The sequence below is a fragment of the Nymphaea colorata genome, chromosome 1 (assembly GCF_008831285.2).
Source record: "Nymphaea colorata isolate Beijing-Zhang1983 chromosome 1, ASM883128v2, whole genome shotgun sequence".
NCBI lineage: Eukaryota > Viridiplantae > Streptophyta > Magnoliopsida > Nymphaeales > Nymphaeaceae > Nymphaea > Nymphaea colorata.
The window spans coordinates 40792473-40816484 of NC_045138.2; the positions used below are offsets into that span (position 1 = coordinate 40792473).

The 24012-nt window shown below is 40.4% G+C and overlaps 1 protein-coding gene across 1 annotated transcript; it reads left to right on the forward strand.

Moving 5' to 3' along the window:
* The first annotated feature begins 14774 nt into the window (after positions 1 to 14774).
* Positions 14775 to 17822, forward strand: LOC116245761 (BTB/POZ domain and ankyrin repeat-containing protein NOOT1-like). Its single transcript, XM_031617298.2, has 2 exons — positions 14775 to 15555; positions 16778 to 17822. The coding sequence occupies exons 1-2, from the start codon at positions 15085 to 15087 to the stop codon at positions 17672 to 17674; spliced, it is 1368 nt and encodes a 455-aa protein (XP_031473158.1). The 5' UTR covers positions 14775 to 15084; the 3' UTR covers positions 17675 to 17822.
* Positions 17823 to 24012: the final 6190 nt, after the last annotated feature.

Below are 24012 nucleotides of genomic sequence, written 5' to 3' on the forward strand. Positions count from 1 at the left end.
AAGCCTGCTTAGACAAAACCCAGTAAACCAAAGTTTATAAAACCGACTTCTTAATCAGGTTTTCAAAAACCAAATTTTTTTTAGAAAAGCAAGATTTTGGTACTGGCCTACAAATTCGCGGAGGGCGACACGTTTTCGAATTTAAGTCAAAAAGTGGGGCGCCATTCACGAAACTGTCTTTCCTTGTGGCCGTCGTTTTCCCGAAGATCTGAAAAAGGCCAGACTATTTAATTTTGTCCGGCAAAACTGAGCCAAAGCCAAGGTTCTCTCCTCGTGCTCACCCTGCAAAAAAAAAAGGCTGACAACTGCCCCGGCTTTCTTGCAGGGCCGGCTCTTCTGGGTCCGAACCCCAGTCAACCGAATCGCCCCTGCAGGGCTGGCACCCAGTCCAGTGCGCCTGTGCCTTCCTTTGACTTGCACAGTCAGTGAAAAGATCTGTACAGGCAAAAGGGGGAGACCCCTCTTCAAACCCAAATCCAGATCCAGATCCAAAAAACTGTCATATCATGGTTTCGGATCTGAAACGAATGATCCGACCCGAAGAATGCACAGTCCTACTTTTGGGAGACAATGTGTTCAGTCGAGGGGGAGGGAAACCCTAGGCGGGGAAGGGAAGGGAAGGGAAGGGACCCTCTCCCATGTGGGGGAGTCCTACCAAAAGTGGTGATTTGACAAGACAACCTCACGCTTGTCGGCCGGTGGCCCCCACGCTCCCCCGCCTTCAGACTCATAATTTTCCCCGGGCCCACACCCATGCAGTTGCAGACCTACAGGGCCACCCCCTCCTTTCTTTTTCCCTCTCTTGCTTCCTTCCTCCTCCATTGACACACACAAGCAACCTCACCTCACCACTTCCCAATGCGTCCCTCGACTCCCCTAGCCTAGCCTGCCTGCTTCCCTCCCATGGAGGCAAAGAATGTTCATTGTTCTGTTGAGTGTTGCCGACCCGTACTCCCCAGGCCTGAGCTCATCTCCTCTTGTTGACCATGAAGCAGCCGGAAGCCGGCAGGCGACTAGTTCTGCACTGTTTCTGTTGGTCGGTTGCAGAACTGCGGCTTGCTGATCTGTGTGTATTTAAAGTAAAAGAGACAAAGAAAAGTTTTCAATAGTTTCGGGACAAGTTGGGGATCGAGTTGTTGAAGGAAGCGCCTGTCTGTGAGGGAATATTAATGCATGCAACGCAAGAGGATGAGACTTGTGGGTTGGTTTGCTGGTTTTGATTTGATGGGCAGGATTAATCGCCACCTGCAATCACTGTATCGAACTGAAACGTGATCAGGAGGCCGAGGGAAGCTCCACCTCAGTCAACCCCCCCCTCTTCCCCCCTACCAATAATCTTTCACCATCACTCATGAAACGCACGCAACCTGGCGTTGCAGGGGAAGCTGGCCCTTCTTCTCCAGTGAGGGAGACGTTTCTGCTTTTCTTATCGCTTTTGTTACCTTCCATCTCTGCGCCGCAGAGACGCTTCCGTGTCTCAGCGGCCGAGAGAAAGGGCAGAAGGAATGAGAAGTGGGACTCCTCCTACAAGCAATGTCAGTGTGACGGACAAAAGACGGCAAGGTCCTCCGAATCAAACAATCTCCCCCCTCACGCTCTCTCTCTCTCTAGATCTGTTTCTTCTCTCTCTAGTATTATTAGGGGCTTTGAGGGAGGATGGCACGTGAGAGTTTGTGCCGGGAGTGCCGACAATGGCGTCAGCTGAGGCAGAACACACGTGTCGACGCGGGTGGCAGCGAAGCGTACCCTGTATCACCCCGTCTTTTTGCTTTGCCTTGTTCATGAGCTGTACTGCTGCTGCTGATTTCTTTCATCAAATGCATGGGCTGGGGCAGATCGACCCCCCGCCAAAATATGAAAGCGATCGGTCAAATTTCTACTTTGTTCTTCATCATTACCATTATCATCCATATATATATATATATATAACACATTCAATCATGAATGAATATCAACATAAGAGAGAGAAATATAAAAGAAAGAGATAGAAGGAGGGAGCTCTTCACATGCTGAGCTTCGCTGTAGAGGGCAGCTTCAGTCACATCAGAATCCAAGCAGACCCCACGATTCCAAAAAGTACAAACAGACACTGCTACTCTCCTATCGCGTACACGATAGCCCCTCTGCAGATCACTATAATCCAAGTGCATCTCCTTCTCTCTCTCTCTGTCTACCTACATCGTAGTCAGAAGTGGTACATTCGCAGCAGAAAGCTAGCATATACGTATGTATGTGCTGTTCATACCATTTGGCTTCTACCATTTTTTTTTTTTTTTGCTAATTACTACAAACAACTTCTTTCATATGTATATGTGCGTGCTTGTATTACGGTCTGCAACGAGTAACGAAGTAGTAGTTGATTTTGTTTCAGAAGTACTCCCTGCAGGTACTACTTCACCAATTCTTAATCATTCAACTCAGATATATCGGGCTATGTTCTATATATACATATATAAGACGTGCAAGCACGAAACACGTATTTCTCAAGCCATCCAACAGCCATCCGATGCATTACAGCGAACAAATGTGATTACATACACTCCCTAATACAATGGATGTGACAATATACTGTGATCTCTGTCTGCTGTGAAAACTTGGATGAAGAAATCCATAAGTGTGTGTGTTATATATGTCACACACACGGACAAATAGTATTTAAGGCTTTGAAAAAAGTGGGTAACGCCGAGCACATGTTTAATGTCCAATTTGTAAGAAACGTGTTGGAGTCACGCCGTTCACATGAAATCTAAATGGTACAGTTTCCTTGAGGAAGTCCATTGTGATGGTTAACAAGGATATTGCGCATCTGTAGGTAATCTAGTTGCTGAAGAAAGTGTAATAGGCGTGATATAGCAATGTTTAACCAACTGGTTTAATAATCTCTGCCATCTACAAAACATATTCTGTTCAAGACAGCAGAAATTATCAGGATTTTACAGTTCACGAAGAAGTTTAAGGACTCGAATATTTCTTCCTAAAAATATTGCTGGCGACAACAAACAAACGGTTCGAAGCGATTTTGGATGATGACAGAATCAAAATTGGACCATTGATAGAACACACATCTATAGTAGTTTTAATATATTTTTCTTCACGCAACATTTGTTGTATTGGCAGCCATTAATGACAGCGGATGAACTTCAAACAGGTCCGTCAATATTATAATGATGTTTCCCTAAATTAATGAGCGCTAGCTAGCATGAACTAATAGTTTTCCAATACGAAAGTCACCTTTCCACTGTTAATATAGATAATTCTCAGCATCACATCCTGTTAGCAGATGCATCTTCCCCTCTCTTCTCGGCCGCTTGCTGGTTAATTTACTTGACATGGTTCTTATATTTGGCCGTTTGATCGTTTCCACTGTTCTGTTCAAAGTTTAGATGTATGAATCCATGTGGAATGCTCAAAAAATAAGAAAAAAAATCTATTGGAGTCTACATCAAATGAGAGAGATGATACCAAGAAGAGAAAGAAAAGGCCGCTCTCAATAACAGTGTATTCCAACAATGGAAGGACGCGTGGCGTTCAAATTGAAAAATGGAACTTCAGTTGTCGCATTAATTTCGTATAACATCATTACAATTTTAATATATGAGGGTCCCTTTTGAGCTATATGCCGCTATTCTTTACATTCCCCCAATAAAATATAATTTGATAACGAAAAAGGCTTAGGAAACTCGCGATGACGATGAAAGAATAGTCACAAGATCCCCGTGAATATAATTGGAGCCAGTTAGAACATGATCGTGAATGTCTTAACATTAAAAAATGGTAAAATCTCAAACATGGTAGTCGAAAATCAATGCATGCCATCTGACCCAAGCAAAGAAAAGGTGGTTGGTGACCTTGGATGCTCACACAAGCAAGAAAGCATGCCTGGTTACGCAAGAGAGAGAGAGAGAGAGACTGTGTGTAAAAGTAATCTGAAAGACAATTATATTTTTTGACTCTGCAAATTGATCATGATTCTTTCAATTATACCGAAATGATCGAATGCAATCAAAAGCACGCTAAGCGGAGGAAGCCACCATAAAGAAAGAGATATAATCAAGTCGACGGCATTGACTGCATCAAAATAAGAACATGCCTCTCCTCTCTTTCCTCTCTTCTCTTTAATGTGGAGTACTCCGGCTAACTGCTTTGAAGTCTGAAAGCCACAACTTTCACTTAAATACGAAATTTGGATGCATCCATTTTTAGTGGCAGAGACGTTTTGGACAGGGCAAATTAGGTAGTCATGACACTAACTGTTAGCTAGCTTATAAAAAGTTATTGCAGCAACTTGATCTATAAGTCTAAATTGACTAATTCCTAATGGTTTCGATTGATTAGGATTAGCTAAGCTTGTATGAAACAAGAGTTCCCATCCTTACAACATAAGGAAACCCTTGCTGTCGGCATAAACAATAGAATTTACTTAACCCCGACTTTTCCATTTAGAAAAGAAACGATTGTAATCGATTGACCGTACATCTCTACACCCTATTCATATACACAGACTTGTCCAAGAAGATTTAATATGAGAGGTACGGTAAATTTAAGTCAATGCTATGTATGAAAAAGATGAAAATTTCCCTAAAAGTGAAAAGGAAAAATGACGATTCCCCTTAGTAAAAGTTACATTTTTCAACAAAAGATGAAAATACTCTTAAGCGGAGGTTCATAAGAGGTGAAATTACTTCTATAATATACCTTTTCACTCCACTGTCTTATATCATCATTTGTAGTTTAGAAGAGAAGTATTCATAGAAATCAAATTAAAGATGCATTGTTAGCACCATCCTTAAGCGACTAACTATGCTACGCCCCTAAAAGTAAAAAAACACTCTTAAACCAAAAAAGGTACCTTTAAACAAAAGAAAAAGTGTGCCTGCCATATTAATCTTTGAAGACTCAAAGACAGTATTGACTTAGGTCTGTACCCTACAGTCTTGACAACCCATCATGGCTTGACCTGAGTAGTTGAGTATAATGAAATAGAAGCCAAGCCTAGTCATAGATTTATGCTGACCTTAACTAGGTTGACGGTTCGACTACATGCGTAGAGTTTGGCCTTCTACGAGAGTCCGAACCCGACCTATGTGCAGCCCTAGTCAAGATGCCTTCTTTAGGTATTGAGCTCTTGATCTCCTTTTACTTTTTTCAACATCTTAACTCCACTCTCTAAGTTACCACCTAATGTTCTAGAAAAGCTTCACAAGGCAAAGGGGTCCATAGCCCACTCAAACATTTTCTCCAATTGAACTAAAATAAAATCTTTAATGTATAAAAGACCTAAGAAAGTAGGAAAAAAATCTGCTCCCCACATTGGGATGCTACTCAATATGGGCATTGAAAGAAGTGCCTTGTGGATATCTTGAAAAGAGCCTTTGATAAGGGTGCCTTGTTATGTCAAGTGTCTTTTGGCGGACAAGGGTCAAATTGGCACCACTTCAATAGCAGATGGAAAAGAAAGATTTTATTCTATTTCCATGGTGGAAGTGGAAAACATGCCTTATCTTGTAATGAGAAAAGAAAAGTAAGCCCCTCCAAGGCATTTTGGGTTTTCATTCTATGATGCCATGATGGTGCCCTCCAACACATGATGCCATATATACTTTATACATGGATGGAATGGGGCGGGCATCCGAGGTGATGTTTCTTTATGAGGCCTTGGTATGAGTGGAGCTTTCATTTGGCCCTAAAGGTGTTGGTCGACATGACTAGACCTTCATCACCTTTGGCGATACTTCTTCTACCGCATATGCTTTTGTCTAAAGGCCCTTTCACTTTAGAAACAAAAACCCATATCTTCCAATCTAATAATACAAAACCATAACAACAAAACCAACAATCATGTTAATAATTTAAAAGCGAGACATCATTTTTTTTTTTTTAAGCCTACGTGGGTCAGATTGTTCATACGCTCAATCTCAAAGCTGAAAAAAAGATGAGCATATAATGAGGTTATAACTGTTGCGTATAGTTATTATCCTTTGTCTAGAGGTCGAACGGTATAAGGACCCATGTTGGCAGGATCAATATGTTTGCTAACGAATACAATGTATTAGTGGCTGATACATTGGCAGGTTTAACATATATCGGTAGGTTTCTTACTTTTTTATTTAACTGTTTCTCAAAGTTCTATTGGCTCGATATAGTTTTGGAAAAAAAGTCCGATGGGATGTGTTCTGAACAATACAATATGATTTTGACAAAACTGGATTAGACTAACCATATGAATGGAGAAAGCATAATGTTCGACATCCATCAATAACAATCACAACAGTTTATTTATTATAGTGGTGTATGAAGCCAGTTTTTTTTTTTCTATTAGATACTAAATGTCAGTGGCCGAGCAACATGGTGGCTGGTGTGGGCAGTTGCCCACACCAGCTTCATAAAATTATTTTAATATGCATGTCAATGTTTTGATATATTTGATTGTTATACATATAAGTACTCCAAACAAATTAAAGGTTTTAAATGAGCGCTCCACGAAAAATTTATAGTTAACAAATTTTCAATTGTCCTTGTGGCAGTAAACTAAGTCTCATGGGACTGACTTATAAAACTGTACTCAGGTCCACCCAAATCTAATCACTAAAAATAAGGTTTTAAAGTGGGCTTCTTGGAGACCCACATATCTCCGCCCTGGTATGCTGTTGGGTGAAAGGCATCCCCTCTCCTTCTTTTGGCACAGGGTGCAGTGGGGCACATTTCATAGGGTGGAATTATTTCTTACTCTTTCTGTAATCTCATAACATGAAAGGTACATATATACCCAACTCACTCATATGTTTTATCTTGATGAATGGTTGAAAGAAAACAAAGGTAAAAAGATAATAACCATTTTCATCATGTAGTATTAGTTCGCACATTTTTCCTCTTGGCTTTTCATCAACCGTCCATCAAGAGGGATCAAACTTTATGAGTAAGCCATGTGACTCTATATAGCCAGCATCACCATTCACTGGCTCATATATATATATATATATATATATGTATATATATATATATATATATATGTATATATATATATATATATATATATATATATATATATATATATATATATATATATATATATATATATATACACGCACACACACAGATCCTTATCTTCATCTAATCAAGTGTTTTGATTGTTACTGAGAAGATTCTTAAATCTTTTTAGCTTCTACTCACCCTTAAATGTTTCATTACTTATTTTCAAAATGACACTAATTCTTTCAATGGAAGACCAGGCAATGTTTCGGTCAATTCCCGTGACAAACACTTAAAGCCCAGCCGCTAAATGCAAATATCGAAATGTGATCCGGATTCAACTTATTATCTTTCAAAAGCGAAACATGTTTTTATTTTCAAATATTTCATCTCCAACGTAATCCGACTTTGAATATTTTTATATAGGAAAAGAATTCAAGTTAGGCAATGGTGGTACGCCAGTTTATGGCAAGATCTGCACCCCGAGTGTCAAACAAGTGCAGGTTTCACTTTAAAATTCTTTAATCCAACCCAATCCAATCCCCTGGACAAGTGGAAGGAGTTGTTGTTGTTGCCGAATTGGACTGTTCACAGTCATCGAACACAATCTTGTTCAACTTTTGTGAACAAAGATGTAGAAAGGAACACAATTTATTTTTTAATTATTTTTAGAAAACTTAAAGCTTTTTATGTATGATTGTATACATATACATGATCGGAATCAAGTTTCTGATAACTGCCGTTTGTGGAGAAGCATTGACAACTTGGGGATGTTCATGTAAGGGTTGCTGCTCTTTCAACTTGGACATGCATTGAGAGAAGAAGTCTTTATTTATTTAGTGACGCATATGTGTACAAGTATTATGAGATCAAAATGATTTCGAGTTTGGTGTCATGTATAAACGAGAAGGGAAGAATCAACCAATGAGATGAACTATTTTGGCAGGGGCAACAGCTTTGATTTGACGGGCGCTTGGGGTGGCGTGTCGGACAAGGGAGGGGTTGGGGGGGATTGAGAATATTGATATTGGTAGGGCAAGGCAGTGGGCTCAAGTGGACAAAGAACTTTTTTGTGTGGGTGGGGTGTTTCCTGGCCATGCATGAGAGACAAGAAGCCCAGTGGGCGAGCCCACCCCCACACCCCCAGTGGGCTCCCACACTGAGCCATCCACCATTGGTTCAACCTTTCTATCATGCCAGTCATCTCAGTGCACAAGCAAATGTGGGTTCGCTTTACTTTATTCATGGGCCCCATCCATGTTGCCAATGCCAAACACTCTTTGTCCCTTTCAGCTCTCTATCTCTTTCTTCTTGTTTTCATCACTAGCAAAGTCAAATTCAAGTGGCTTTCTCTCTCCTTCTTTCCCTGGCAATAATTGTCATAAAAGTCTTGTTGAAGAACATCTAATTAATCAAGTGCAATGAATTGGTTAGGGGGTTGTAAATGCATCTTCATGTCATTGTGTTTGGAGTTGCAAGTGGTTCGGATTTGGTTTGAAGATTTTTTTTATTATTAGCATCGTTTTTTTTTTTTTTTTTGTCGATCCGATCGGTTTTTTTGCCCTAATTCTAATTTGGTGATGGCTCTTGCCTAACTACTTGTAGTGAGGGAACAAAGTGGGTTTTCTTTGGCTAGCTTAGAGACTCTGGGCGCCAGAGAGAGAGGTGGTAAAGAGAGAGCCCAACTGGAGAGGGCACTAGCTAGTGGGTGGTCTATCAAGCGTATAAATGTTATCGCAGCTTTTGGCGAAACTGAGAAAAGTTTTTCTTGTCTCTCTCTTCAAAGAGTTTTCACCTTGGAGCCCCAAAACCTGGTCTTCCCAGCAAGACCCAAAAATAAAGAAAAGAACTGCGTCTTATTCCAATATAAATGGTTTAGAAACATACATGCATAGACATGTTACATGAACTTATCAAAATTTCTCATTATATTATATATATATATTATGTTATATATAATATACATACTATATATATAATTTACATATAAGATACATATATATAGCTTGATTTTGGTGTGTGTTTCACGTGTAGGAGATTTTAGACCGAAAGGCGAATCTCCTTTACGTGTACGTACGGCTGACTTTGAAAGGGCTTGCTTTCTAAACTCAACATAAGCGTTAAGGAACCCAACCTCAGCCATCGTTTTCACCGTAGGGAGAGAGAGAGAGAGATTTGATATTTTATGTGTTTCACCCTTGCATTTACTTTTACCAAAGGCAGTAAAACATTTCAATAGTAATAACGCGTCTGCCTAGAAGCAAAGAGACAGGAGGATGCAATCTACCGGTGATCATAACTCCAATAATTGCTGGGATTTTTTTATCACCACGGCACCTCTCTAGAATCCATGAGCAGCAGTTTTTCACCATGGTGAGCAAAAAACCGCCGCAAAATCCTTCCTACCTAGTCACTTCAACACCCAAGGCAAAAAAAATTTTTTACCTTCTTTTTTCTACCAGTTAAGGTTAAAAGACACTTGCCGTGGAACACCAACTTTTTCTTGCCATTTCTTTTGGGTGGGGGTCGACTTTTTTCAGATGCTTGCCTTTTAGTCTCTCATTCTCTAAAAATTCTCCGGATGATCGATTCCACTCCCTTATGAAATTTACGGGAAAGTTAAGAAAAAGTGATGAGGAGTCATTAGTCATCTCATTATTCTTTTCACGTATCTTTGTTTGTTAGACAATCTCAAGATGTCTTCCAATGTTGACTACCTTAGGGCCTGTTCCCATTATTTTGGGAAGAGATGTCGAGACAAATAGTCCTTCCTTGTTTTTTCTGTTTCTTCCAAGACCATGGAAAGACTATTTCGTGTTTGACTGCTTATTTGGGGTTTGCATTTATAAACTCTTAATCCTAAGTCCACACGCTTATCTTCACATAACAAAGTCGATGCAACAAAACTTCTATATCAAAATCTAAAGTCTTACAAGCTATAGATCGCGGGTCAGACCTAAAGTCTGACCTCAGCAATGGCATAGCTACACATCAGCAAAAGTTTGCCAAAAGTACTTAATATGATTGATTAGATGGAGGTGGCAGCTTTGATTAGCTCTACCATTTTTCGCATAAGATGTTTTATGTTGTTCATGTTCACATTGTGAAAAGGTCTGATCGAATATCAGGTAAAATTTGAATCATAATTAAATTCATATAGATACCATAATATGGTATTCTCAAGCAAATCAAACGTGAGATAATCAGACCTTAAGGACTCCCCTGCTAATTGGGGTTGATTCCTAACTCACTAGCTTCCATCTTCTAGTGGAAGAGTCCATAATGACTTCATAACTCTTAAAATTTATGTTACCGAACCGTGGATATGTTCTTTTGAGCATGTTTGGCATATCAGATGTGTCCTGATCTAGTGGAAAAGCCGTCTTGTATGCAAGACTGTGAAACTTAGGCGACATATAAAAAAGGTTGTTAAGTGATTAGTTGTCTTCATTTATCTGGGAGAAGCCAAAGCTATTAGAGGGTAGGTTGGGATCGAAAGGCTCAGAAGCATGGGCCAAATGTGAGAGTGAGCCAGGTAGTAATAAATGGTAGGTTCAACATTCGGACCTGTATCTCACATAGGTTGACACGTGAGGAGTGGAGTACAATGTTCCATTTTGAAAAGTTTAGTTTTATATCTAAGATTGTGAAGCATCTAAGAGTAATGACATGACCAATATTGATAGATGCAATTGATATTGGGATCTGCACCCTTACTTTCTTTGCAACACTTGCCTAATTTTGCACAAACATAGCCTCAAAACATCAATGAGCTGCTCCTTTACGCCATCCAGGCAATTAATTAATCTTTTGTTGGACTGACCATGCTTTCATTTCATTCATCTCATACTCTCTCTCTTTCTCTCTTTTTGAGTATAAGACAACTTGAAAGCGTACGAATTGACAATTTAGTTCTACTGGAATAATTGCAAAAACTACCATACAAAAACTGTCCCGAGCCTCCAAAATATCTTCCAAGTACTCCTCTGTGCTGTTCACAGCTAGAGCAGTGCTCTGCTTTATGCATTTTAGACATGCAGGGTACTCAAATTAGAAGAAAAGAAAAGAAAAAATCTTGCAACACAAGCTTTTGGTAGGGTACAGAATAGTACACACAACAAAAGCTGCCCTAGATCTTGATGTAAACAGTTTTTCTTCTTTTCTTTTCCTTGTTTTTTTTTTTTAATCTATTGGTTTCTAGCAGAGGAAGGCCCTTGACTAAGAAATGACATAGATGAAAGTCTGAATTCTTTTTGCCATATACTTTTTGAGTGTTTTTTTTTTTTTAATTTCCTTCTTATGGAAAGTTGAATTCAAAAACCTAACTCATGATGAAGTTGTTATTGCTCTTTAAGAAGACATTAACGTACCGTGGCATCCCTAGACCAAACTTTGAGCAAAATGTTTGTACCTCAATTTATTACGATTCATTTAGGCATATTCAATTGCAATGTTATAACTTAACATCGCAGGGTCAAAATTCATTAAAAAAGAGACTCTGCCATTGGATTCTTGAGTGTTCATGAATACCTTCACGTTTGCATTTACTGAAGTAAATGTTTGCCCTGTTAGGTAAGCTTGACTGTAACTTTACAATAACAAGGAACTGTTAAATTTGCCTAGAAGCTTTTCTTTAACAAGGGTATATACAAATTTGCCGCTCATATTAGTATTATATTCAATTTTTAAAGGCCCATCTAGACTAGCAAATTGTGCTTTTTAAAAGATCTCTACCAATGTTATCCACCCGTATCAGCCAATCCACATCTTAGCCGCGGAGCCAAGGAGGAGCTAGTAAGGCTCCTGCCAAACTTTTGAAAGTATAATTCGGCCACCCTCATGAAAAATTCCTAACTATGCCCAGGTCTCTCTTACAAAATGAAAGCCAAAGTCAGTGTTTACCGAATATTGGCAAATATTAGGGGCGATTCAGCCTTGTATGATTAGCCAATATTTTAATAAACTAACAGTTTCAAAAATGCCTGATACTATTAACCGATAAAGTCAAATTAACCTGATGTTTATGAAATGGGCTTGTTTGTACTTCCTCTGGGTCCAAGAAGTCATTCCTACTCCTCCTTAAGTGGGCTAACTGAGCTTTATGCCCACGACCATGGTTAACCCACGACAACTTGATAGCTATATATTTGCTTGGTCTTGCCCCCTAGCTTTGACTACGAGGCGGTCGAGCCCACTCGACTCAGCAAAGCGAGCATCAGGTTTGGATCGAATCCGACAAGCAAGAAACACCCACTAAAGTGAATAAGTACTTGAAGCAAACCCTAGGTCATGAGATCCAGACTACAGATCCCTCTAAAGGGTTACTTACAACTAAGCTTTGAATTAGGGTTCCATCTCCAACTGCTGCACCATAACAAGGGCATGTCTAGTCCACATATCTCAAAGCTTTGCTCAAACTAACACACTTTCCAGCACTTAGCTGTAAAATCTTGTCCTTTGGACCTAGAGACACGGTGTGCCGTACAATGATACTAGTAAAAATGCATTGTTTAGAGCGTATACAGGCCGATACGTAGAAAAATACACACATACACATACGGTACATGCACATACCTTGTATGCTTTTAAAAGGAGGGTGGCAGAGGTTGGCAGATGCATGCCGAATAATAGGGGGGAAGGATCTGAAAGAATGACTAGTCAAACGTCATATCATGTGTTTCAAATCATAAGACAGTCAGTGATGGGTCAATCTAAAGGATATGCACATGATGACCCTAACGCTTTTCTTTTTATTTCATACATTATAACTATTTCATATTAGTTGGCATATAATATAATTTTATAAGGGATTGCAGTTAATATACTTCAGAGTTGAGGGGAGAAAAATAGTTTAATGGAATGCCACCAACAGAGGCGCTGGTGCTTCACTGTTGGGGCTTGCAGGCCAAAATGTCCTCGACCTCGAGCACACGTGTGTGGGGAACCCTCCCATTAATTTTAATGGCCCCCCTTGGGGCTGCCCGCTCATCCCCAGCCCTCCCACGCTGCACAAATCCCCATGATCCGACACCACGGTACTCTGCTGGAAGAGGGTGCCCCATGGCAGGCCCCCCCTCTTTCTCTCTCTAAAAACCTCTTTCTCTCTCTAGAATTCTCTTTCTCTCTCTATTAGATATATCACATATATTGGGGAGCGAAGAAAGGGAAAGTTTTCAATGTGACTTTTGTGGGTATATGGAAAGAAAAAAGCAAGGGAGCAAGCAGGGCCCAACCACTTACCGATTTTGCCCTGGCCACCAACTTGCCCTAATGTTTTCGAAACTTAATAAATGACATGAGAATATTGCAAGTGCTAGCTCCCCTTGTTAACGACGGAGATAGAATTTTTTGGTTGAGGGCTAGTCGAATCACTATCGCATGTCAGATGTGGGCATTCTATGTAATTTTTAAATCATTACAATGTAATTTTGAGTTTTTTTTCTCTAAAATTTTTTTATTGGCAGGTGTATAGTTCACACCAGCTCCCTTGTATCTCCGGCACTACCCCTCTTCTATATAAATGTTTGATGGATTGATCCTACTCGAGTTTTGGGGTGTTTGGTCATTTATTTTACGGAGATTTAATGAAGGAGGAATTAAATAATAGGGAATAATTGAAAACACACTGAAATTTTGATATGAAGCTACCTATGTTTGTGGGTAGTCAATCAAGAACGTCCATAAGTTTTAAAGTCTAGTAAAGTTTTCCGGTCAAGTTTGTTCCTTTGAAGGAAGAATGTGAGAAATAGATTGTTTCACTTTGCAAACGTGCCTAACTTTTTCGTCCATAACTTTTAATCATCAACGAAAAAATAATGACAATTTTTTGTTGAGCAAAGAGTATTTCGTTTTACCACCAACAAGATATACTTAATGCATAAAAGGATGACATCGTTTGATATGGTTAGAGGACAATATACAAGTTTCTTATGCCAAAGGGTATTTTAGTACTTTCATTTTGATGCCAAACTTAATTGTATCCTTTGACAACCTCAAACTCTGAGGTAAGTAAGATCTTTAGGTGTGCAACAGTTCAATTCATAGTTACGATCAAACTTAGATGCGTAAGGAAAGTTTCACTTGAAACAGAAACAGAAAAATACTTCACTGAAGAAAATTAGAATAGCGTATGGTCAACAAAGTTTCAGAAAACAATAACTTGTTAAGCTCAATCAGGAGAAGAACGAAGCTAAGTTTTAAAAAGGGAAAATACGGGAAAAGAAGTGAAAGTCCTCCTGCTCCTTCTTCCCTTCTGCTTGAGCAATTCTACCAATGAACTTGCAGCAAAAGGTCGCGTTTGGTAGCGAACTGTAGGCAAGGGAGAGACTGGTTCGGAAAAGAAATTACATAGGCAAATAGTGCACGCAGACCGATCCCCAAGATGAGCTTTAGAAAATTAGAGGCCAACCTCATTGTTTGGAAGACAAGAAAGATCTGTCTGAAGAAACACAAATTTATAAAACAACAACATGGAAGTTCGTTCACTAATTAAATATACATTAATGAAGCGCTTAACAACATAATGCCATCATTAGCAGGTCTTATCAGCAGATTGAAATCCCAAGTACCAAAAAGGATTTCCTCTTTAATGTTTTTTTTGGACAAAGGTGTCATTCCACGAAAAGACTAAGAGCAATATCATAATTGTGGCTACCCAAATCATTCAGTCTCTCATTTTTCTCTTTTTAATAAATTCCTTCACCGCCCATCTCATCCACACAAGTTTCTTCCCTCCTCTGCATTAATACCATTAAAAAAGAATATAACAAATGAGTTATCAGAAGAAAGAAACCAAAAAGCAGACCAGGGAAAGAGAGGGAGAGAGGGGAAAAAAAAAGAAGAGAGTAAAAATATAAAGGCATCACATCCATCCATCCACTCATTCATGAATGAGTGAGTGAGTGTGTGATTGTCTTGCTTTCCTCTCCAAACCCCTGAGAAGCCCTCCTCTCACTGTCTCTCAAATGACATCTGAGTGAAATCCCAACGGCAAGCAGAAAAGGAGGAGGTCGAGGAAGAAAAAGGAGAGAACAACAACGGACAGGGACAGGCGGAAGAGAAAAGGAGGCGGAGAAAGAGGTTCTGAAGAAATCGAGAGAGAGGGAGGGAGGAGAGATGAGCTTCGAGGAATCGATGAAATCGCTGTCATTGGATTACCTGAACCTGCTGATCAACGGGCAGGCTTTCAGCGACGTGACGTTCAGCGTGGAGGGGAGGTTGGTGCACGCGCACAGGTGCATACTGGCGGCGAGGAGCCTGTTTTTCAGGAAGTTCTTCTGCGCGCCGGAGGCGGAGGTGGTTGTGAGGGGCGGCGGAGGAGGGCACCACCCGACCAGGGTGGTGGTCGGCGGCGGGGCGTCTCAGGTCATACCGGTGAACTCGGTGGGCTACGAGGTGTTCCTGCTGCTGCTGCAGTTCCTCTACAGCGGGCAGGTCTCCATCGTGCCGCAGAAGCACGAGCCGCGGCCCAATTGCACCGACCGCGGCTGCTGGCACACCCATTGCACCTCCGCCATCGACCTCGCACTCGACACCCTCGCCGCCTCCCAGTATTTTGGCGTCGAACAATTAGCCCTTCTCACGCAGGTTGGTCCAATTCCTCTCCCTTGATCTCTTGCAACCGAGTCGATGGTGGCACTTTTTTTAATCCTTACTCTTTATCTTTATCTCCAGTTTAAAATCTCTCTCTCTCTCTCTCTCTCTCTCGCTCTGGCATTATTAATGTTGAGTATCCATATTTCTCTCTCTCTCTTCTTCCTCTACTGTGGATTTCTTTTCCTTTTCTGGTGGTGGGGATTGGTTTCTTCTTTTGCTTTTTTGGATTTGTCGATCGGAGAGATGATGGGGTATTTGAAGGAATAGAGGAAGTACAATGGGGTTTGGGATCTTCTCTTGTATTGGGAATGAAAGTGGACTCAATTGGATTGTTGGAGAGACAGAAACGAAACAATCGATTTGCTTTATTTTGTTATTTTGGTGTCTTTTTTCCTAAAACAGAAAGGAAGTGCTTTGGTTTGTTTTAGTTTCATATGGCAAATCTGATGTTCGGGAAGAGGTGTTTGATGTGGGTTTTATGGTGGGTGTGATTGGTGTCATCATATGGCCGCACCTTATGATGGGAGAGATGAATTTTCTTTGAGACGACTTCATAGAGTTTTGAGATTTTCTTTTTACTCTTTCTTTGGTCGATTTATCGGATGAGAAAATATTTTTCCGGCTGGTGGTTTCTATCTGTTGATGACAGTTTCCTTTTTCTTCCAGACCTTTTATGTTCTGATTGCTTATTTTCCTCTCTTCAAAGAAACTGTTTTCTGCTGAAACTCAGTTTGGGAGTTCTTTTTCTTCTGCTTCTGAGCAGATGAGTCGGGAATTTCAAGATCTGGTTCTGATTTTCGCATAACAGTGCCCCGTCCTTGTACCTGAGACGTTTGTATTTCCTGCCATAATTTTTCCTTCAGGCCATATGCCCTTGCAGGGAAGCAAAGTTCTGATGCACATCGTCCCCCAAAGAAATCTCTCTCTCTCTCTTTCTCTCTCTCTCTCTCTCTCTCTCTCTCTCTCTCTCTCTCTCTCTCGCTATGCATCTGCATTAAGTGGCTGTGGGTAAGCTTTTTTCCACTCACTGACTCCTCCTTCCATGTTCAAAACGAACAGCAACTTCTGGAAACGTAAAACAGACACGGTAAAATGATGACTCGTAGTTATTGCTTGCTATTATCGCTTTTTATTCGTCATAGTTCGTCACCGAGAAGAAAAACGATTAAGAAAGAGAGAGAAGGAGACACTATTGTTGTTGGTTTGCTTGCAGAAACAGCTGGCTGCCATGGTGGAGAAGGCGTCTATTGAGGACGTGATGAAGGTGCTGATGGCCTCCAGGAAGCAAGAGATGCACCACCTTTGGTCCACCTGCTCCCACCTAGTAGCAAACTCAGGCCTGCCCTCCGAGATCCTCTCCAAGCACCTGCCATTAGACGTTGTATCCAAAATTGAGGAGCTCCGCCTCAACTCCACCCTCTCCCGGCGGTCGCTTCTCCATGACATAGGCGGTCCTACTCCTTCTTCCTCCCCCTCCGCCACCACCGGCGACGACAAGCCGCAGAAGATCCGCCGGATGCAGCGGGCTCTCGACTCCTCCGACGTCGAGCTCGTGAAGCTCATGGTGATGGGGGAAGGCCTGAACCTCGACGAAGCTCTCGCCCTCCACTACGCCGTTGCCAATTGCAGTCGGGAGGTCGTCAAGGCCCTGCTCGAGCTCGGCGCTGCCGACGTCAACCACCGCGCGGAGCCCAGCCGGAAGACGCCGCTCCACATTGCCGCGGAGATGGTGAACCCTGACATGGTGGCCGTGCTGCTGGACCACCACGCGGACCCGAACGTCCGGGCGGCAGACGGCGCGACTCCCATCGACATTCTCCGGTCGCTCACTTCCGACTTCTTGTTCAAAGGTGCAGTACCTTGCCTCCCCCACATTGAGCCCAACAAGCTGCGGCTATGCCTGGAGCTCGTCCAGTCTGCTGCACTGGTGCTGTCCAGGGACGAATGCAATGGCACCGGCGGCAGCGCGGGCTCCGGCATGGAAGGCCAGATGGTCTATCTCAATCTTGGTGGCGCAGATTTGGGGTGTAAATACGACGGCGAATCCGGGAACGATGGCGAGAGGTACTGTAATCAGATTCCAGGATCCCTCTATTCGCATGGGTTCTAGCCAAATGATATCTTGTACCTGTTTTACTATCAGAATTTGAATCTCTTGTTACCCTTTTTCTTCCTGAGTATAACCATGAGGACTTGCCCCCTCCCCACTCTCTACTGTTAACACATTCTAAAAGTACAATTCTTACTATTAACTTCAATCTTTTTCTGTGTTTTAAAATTTCTTCAAACATCAGCTCAGGCACAGTCTTCCGCAGCCCCACTACCAATTAGTCTCTTTCCCTTTTCCTTTACTGTGGGAAATGATTTCTTTTGTTTCCTTCATTTTTAAGTTTTAATTTCCTTCTTTTCTGGGATTGTAGTCATATGCACCGACACCCAATTTGCTACAGATCATTTTCATGCCAAATTGTGCCTCTTTTAGTAACTGCACTACTCTCTCCTTCCCTCTCTAAGGTTATTATATTATTATTGTTATTGTGACGAGGATTGCGATGTAGATTCTCCTTATCTCCCTAGTTGGGAATGAGATCATCAACTTTCTATATATGTCCAAGCTACACTTAGCCTTTTAATTTTCCTTCAATCGATGTGCTGGAATGGAGGCCGAAGATTTGAGGGGAGACAGTGGATCCGCTTTCTGATTCTCCAATCTCCCCTACCCGGCCTTCTTCCCCTTTACAATCTCTTTCGGTTCGTGGGATGCAAAATCATGATTCTGATCTTCCATTTTGCTACAGGCCATGTCTGTCTTCTTTTGTATACATGATTGGATTTATCGCTTGTACACATTTATCCACCACCTGCCAAAGAGCGTTTATCATTCATGAATGCAACAAAGAAGTTTGAGTGTAAGGCACTCCACGCCATAGCTGCCAAGGCCAAGATCATTCTTTCCCGTTTCTATATAAAAAAGAAAAAATCAATGCTTGCTTTTCTATCTGGTTCTCTTTCTTTCCTCTTCTTTATTTCATTTAAGTTTTCTGTCACCGAGCAGACATATATCATGTCTTCTCTTTTGTGGGATCACGGGGTAGGTCGATCGACACGACATTTTTATTTGGTTGGCGTTTGAGGGCCCTTTGCTCTCTTATTAATGCAACACCACCACTGGCAGGATATACACGTCATGTGGTGTAAAATTTCGAAGCTTTTCATAAGTGATATGGTAAATCTTGCTTAGATGCTCGGGTGGGCACCATAATTTATTCCTTTTATACCTAGCAGCAAAATCTTTGGGAGTATATTTTAGTTGATTTTATGGAAAGATGAGCGGTGTATCTTTCAATATTGTGAGGAATATGCGTGGTCATGTTTGTTCCGTATAAAAGTGAAGCACCCTTTAAATGTCGTGTTTCATAAAATCCTTCAATTTGCATTTTCAAAAATCTTTCTTTTCTTAAGTGGGTTGTTCTTATTCTGATCTCCTCTGTGTTGCCTACTTAGAGCAGAGCATACTAACTACTTCTTGTCTTGTGCTGCTACGCCAAATTCGTAGTTTATGAAGCAAGTTGTTTGAAGCTTATAATCTGCACTGCCATTATCTCTCTCTCTTAGCCTGCGCTGCATTGAAAATGGAGAATGAAATTGGCAGTTACACTATTATTGTGGTTCCGGGAAGAAGTCGAATGCTTGAAGTTTTGCAATATACTATGATTAGGAAGATATGCAACGACAAAGTAACTTAAACACTCCATAATTGAGCTAATAGATATTGCAAATATAGAAATGGGGATCTAGAATGTTAACTTTTGTGAATGTGGCATGTTTGCCAAAGTATCTTTTGGTTTGGTTGTCTGATTGATGAGTAAACCTAATTTAACAAGAATCATTTCAAGACGATCAGCTAGTACTTTGCGCTTCAAAATATTTATTTTCCGATGTATAGGCGGTTTCTCGGATGCAGAATACTTCTCTAACTTCCTAGACATCCATTCGTATCCCTATCACATCGTTATCGTTACTGGAATGTAGTCTATATAAGCAGCAAAATGCTTTCCCTGATCTTCCACAAAGGATATTCAATCAACCCCTCCATATCATATATTAGGGATCATAACTATGAAGCTAGCTACCACATATACTCAATATATGGAACTTTTCTCCTTGTATTTTTCTTGTAGTCGTGATCCCGTGAATTTCAGGCTTTCATATTGTAAAACCAGTAAATTTGTAACGTAGAATTGCGGTAAGATCGAATCAGGCTAGTTGAAGGGGAAGCAAGCTACTGTAGTTTAGTTTGTGGTTTCTTCAACTGAAGAAATATTTGAATGAAACATTGTTTTTAAAACAATTTAAATGTATACAAAGGACCATTGAAGTATTAAGATACATGAGTTACATGCCAAGCTGCATAGGATTAATATTCTGATAATCTTGAAAATTCTAATAGCGATTCTAGGTATTCATGCATTTAGATTCAAGAGGATGCATGTCTTAACTGAGGAGATCAGTCATCCGGCTCCTGCATCATGGACCAACGCAATTTAAGTTATTTCATAAGATGACAGATTGCATTTTTAAATTGAAGGTGTATTTCGAACTTCGGGATTGGAATGAATGGAAGGAGAACATCGTGGGTATGCATGCATGCATGTGGCCACTTCTGTTGGGACATCATTCCTTTGAGTTTGTGATAAGCATTAGAACTGTCGACACTTGATGTGAAGAATTTTTTATCCCGAAGAAGCTACTCGCAGATCATGGGTTTGTAACTTACACAGTCAGTATATGCCGTAAGTAAATAAACTTTCTACCCAAACTATTTAACCTTGCCTTGCAGAAGCACTGTTTTGGAGCACTAAAAGCTATTGTGGTCGACAATACCGACGTTATTGTGTGCAATCATTCCTATATATTAATGGAAACTTCAGTATCTCAATATGTGTTATTCTGATATTATATACATGCATGAATGAATTCCTCCTCAAAGGATGGTCGCCTGAGGAAATTTTAATAAGTAGAAAGAAAAGAAATTTTCCAGAGGTTGACAGGGAAGGTATTGCATGTGCATATGCGCTCTCCAACGACTAATAGGACACATTTTCTCCGTGTTTCAATATCTAGAGTAAAGAATCACAAGTTCATTCCATAGCCTGTGTAATTTAATTAGCTCAAGTTGAGGCCTTCAGTTGCCACAAACTGCATCGATATGTTTTCACCTTCTTACCTCCCAAAACGAAAACCTCTGATAACTTTTTGAAGGCCGTAAGCAAAAGCAAAAGGATGGTCTTGTCAAGCTGTGTAAAAAAATGATCCCCAAAGGTTGCTTACCTCTCATGCACAGCATATTGTACGATAAGGTATATCCATACGAACCAAAATTCGCCATTAACATAATATCGTTGGAGAATGTGGAGACAAATGGTCCTTGCATGTAGAAAGTGAAGAACAACAAGCAGAAATTCTCTTGTTCAACAGTCTCGCATCAACTCCCCTCGCCCACTAAGTGCATCCTTCTTTGGCTCCAAAAGAGGCAATGCTTATCCAATGGGATTCGAATTCACGGCATCTCATCGACCTGGTCACTGGCATTTAAGAGTTCTCCAACTCTATGGGTGTATCCTTCATGAGCATCTTAACTATTATGTACTATGTACAACTAATGTCGGCAGATATCTTAATGAGACTAGTAAATCTTCACACTGGGGGTCTATCAATCAGCCTTGCTCATCATTATATATTAGATTTTATCTCCATCTACCTATTGTAAGAATAACAAGCATATATATATATATATATCGAGAGAGAGAGAGAGAGAGAGAAGGTCACTTTTACATTAATATAATATTGAAATTTTGACAAGCCAAGGCGGCATGTGGCGGCCTTATATGTAGCTGACTTCTACTGAGTTTGTCGTCAGGCCGTCTGCTTCGTAGGGATGTTCTCCAGCTTTAACCAGATAAGATTGGATTACAGAGAGACACCATCTTGGTTGTCATTTTTTTGCTTGCTTTTAAACTCATCATCAAGGCCTCATCCTTGTGTCGGGGATATAACCGTTCGGACGTTCAAGACAACTACTAAATATATCTGGAAGTTAGGTCCCAAAAGATGACAAAATGCCGACACAAGATCCAAGCCTTCAGCGTCCCCTGTCCGGAACACAAGAATCATCGCTTATTATCATTTGGGGTCCTACCCATTGCTTATTATAATATATATGCAGAATGCCCTATGCCCATATGGGACGTAGCCTTACCATAACCTATGATATGGACCTTTTCTTAGGTGCATATAAAATTTCTATGATAACCACTAGTATTGAACATAAACAATTCAACATTATATGTTTTATATATACAAATTTTTTGGTATGTGCTACACAACTGTCTTAGCTTCCCTATGAGAACATCATGAATGGACAGAAAACTGCATCACTCGTGTGAAGAGCAATTATGCCTTTTCTTATTTTTCGAAGAAAAACTTTCACGTATGTTTGAGAATGTAATACATTAGTATAGTTTTAGGGATATCTTCTCCCTCACTTTATCGTTTCTTTTGCAATTTTTATATGTAATTAGGGTCATTAGTACGTAGACTTCTCTCCTTTTTCCATTATTGCAGGTAGCTTTCTAAGAGGACAAAAGTGGGGAGACAAAAAGAGAAGGGTGAGAAGATACCAAAAAAAAAGAATTTTTAATGTAATGCAAGATTTTCCTGTACCAATCACACGTTATTTTGTAATTATATAATTGATTGCAATAATCATGACAGAGGGAATTGCGGGCCTTCTAGATGAATAAAAAATGTTGGGCATCATCTTCTTTTAGAGAAGGCAGTGGCCGATCGACGTTGACACTTTATTCTTTCCTTCTCCTTTGACATGCAAATCGTATCTTCGTTTTAACCTTTCACCTTTGTTGTGTACTCTGGAAGATATAGTAAAGTAAACTTCAGTACTGGTAAATCTATTACAAAAAAGTTAAACTGTGAATCATGGAAGCAATTTTTTCCTTTTTCCTTTTACAAGAGAAGGACGAATATCCAAAAAAAGGTTCTGTCCAAGCTTCTTTATCTTGATTAATTAAGAGAAGGCTTCAGTTTTCAGACTTTCTTATATGGGGCTTATAACAACTGCCAAACACAGAACAGATCTTCAATTACCAGCATGCTATTTGATTTGACAGATAGGAAAAAGTTACTGCAGTCAGTCCCCCATATTGTGCCAGTTTATTTAATCTAAGAGGTAGAAAGACTGTTACAGTTGTTCATCAAAATTAAATTGTTGGCAGATGCCAGAAACTGGGAAGCTTTTTCTAAGGAATGATTATCTCATTTGGACTCTTTTAGGACTAGGACCGCAGTATCATAATCTTCAAGATTCAAGAAGGAAAGCAGCAGTAAAAAGTTATCAAGTTTAAGCTAGAGAAGAAGCAAAAATTAAGCAAAAGGACCAGAGAACATAAGTTGAATGACTCCAATAGGCATAGTGCTATATGTTTCTCATGATTAATGGTGTCAAATGGCTAGTGTTGCACCATGGGGTCACAAAAGCAATCCCGACCAATCGTGGTTGGCCATGTGGACTAGATTAATCCCCAACATTTGGCTCATATCTAGACCATTTTACCAAAGATTCGCCCAATATAGATAGAGCTTTCTGCTCTAGGTTGTCACCTGATGTTGGCTAAAAGGGCAAAACAGTTCTGGTTCTTAGGCAGGTTCCTCATCATAAAAGAAAAAAGTAAAGGAAATCAAGATTGGTAGCTGCTAAATGTGAAGCTAGCTCCAGCATCCAAAATATTTGCCCACAAGTGGCTGATCTGTTTGTTTCTTGTAAGGCTCCAGAAGAGTATGTCCTTTCAGTGGTTGATCAGAAACCGTGTGTTGCTTGTCCTCTTGATTCTCTGCCTCTTGTTTGGTTCTAGCTAGTCCATAAAGTAGAAAGAATGTTCCATAGTTACCAATAACAGAAACACAATACAGGAAGCACTGCATCATTAATTATCTGTGGAAGCAGTGGCTAACAGGAGATGAATTAGAACCGGGGAAGCAACTTTAGGAAAGGAAGCGAGTTCTTAACCCATATGTTGGTGACTTTTTTTAATTTTGCATTTGTTCATGTCATTAAAGTGCACATGCTTGACCTTTCATTTGATGGATACGACAGATATTTGCAGTAGGTCAATGGATGACAGACCAATGGTGGTGATGCATGTGGGCTTGTTTGGGCAATTGCCCATATACATATAACATTGGTGCCTCCCAAATATTTGACTATATAGTACTTGAAGGGTCTAAAGGGGCCAAAATTTCACTATTAATTTGTATTAGTTCCTGCCTATCGGCTGGAAATTTTTGGCTCCATGGGCCCATGGCATAAGAATCATGATTTGTGCTGGATTTTAAGTTTGGGGTCTAATCATGATGGGTTGGACCCGGATCTGT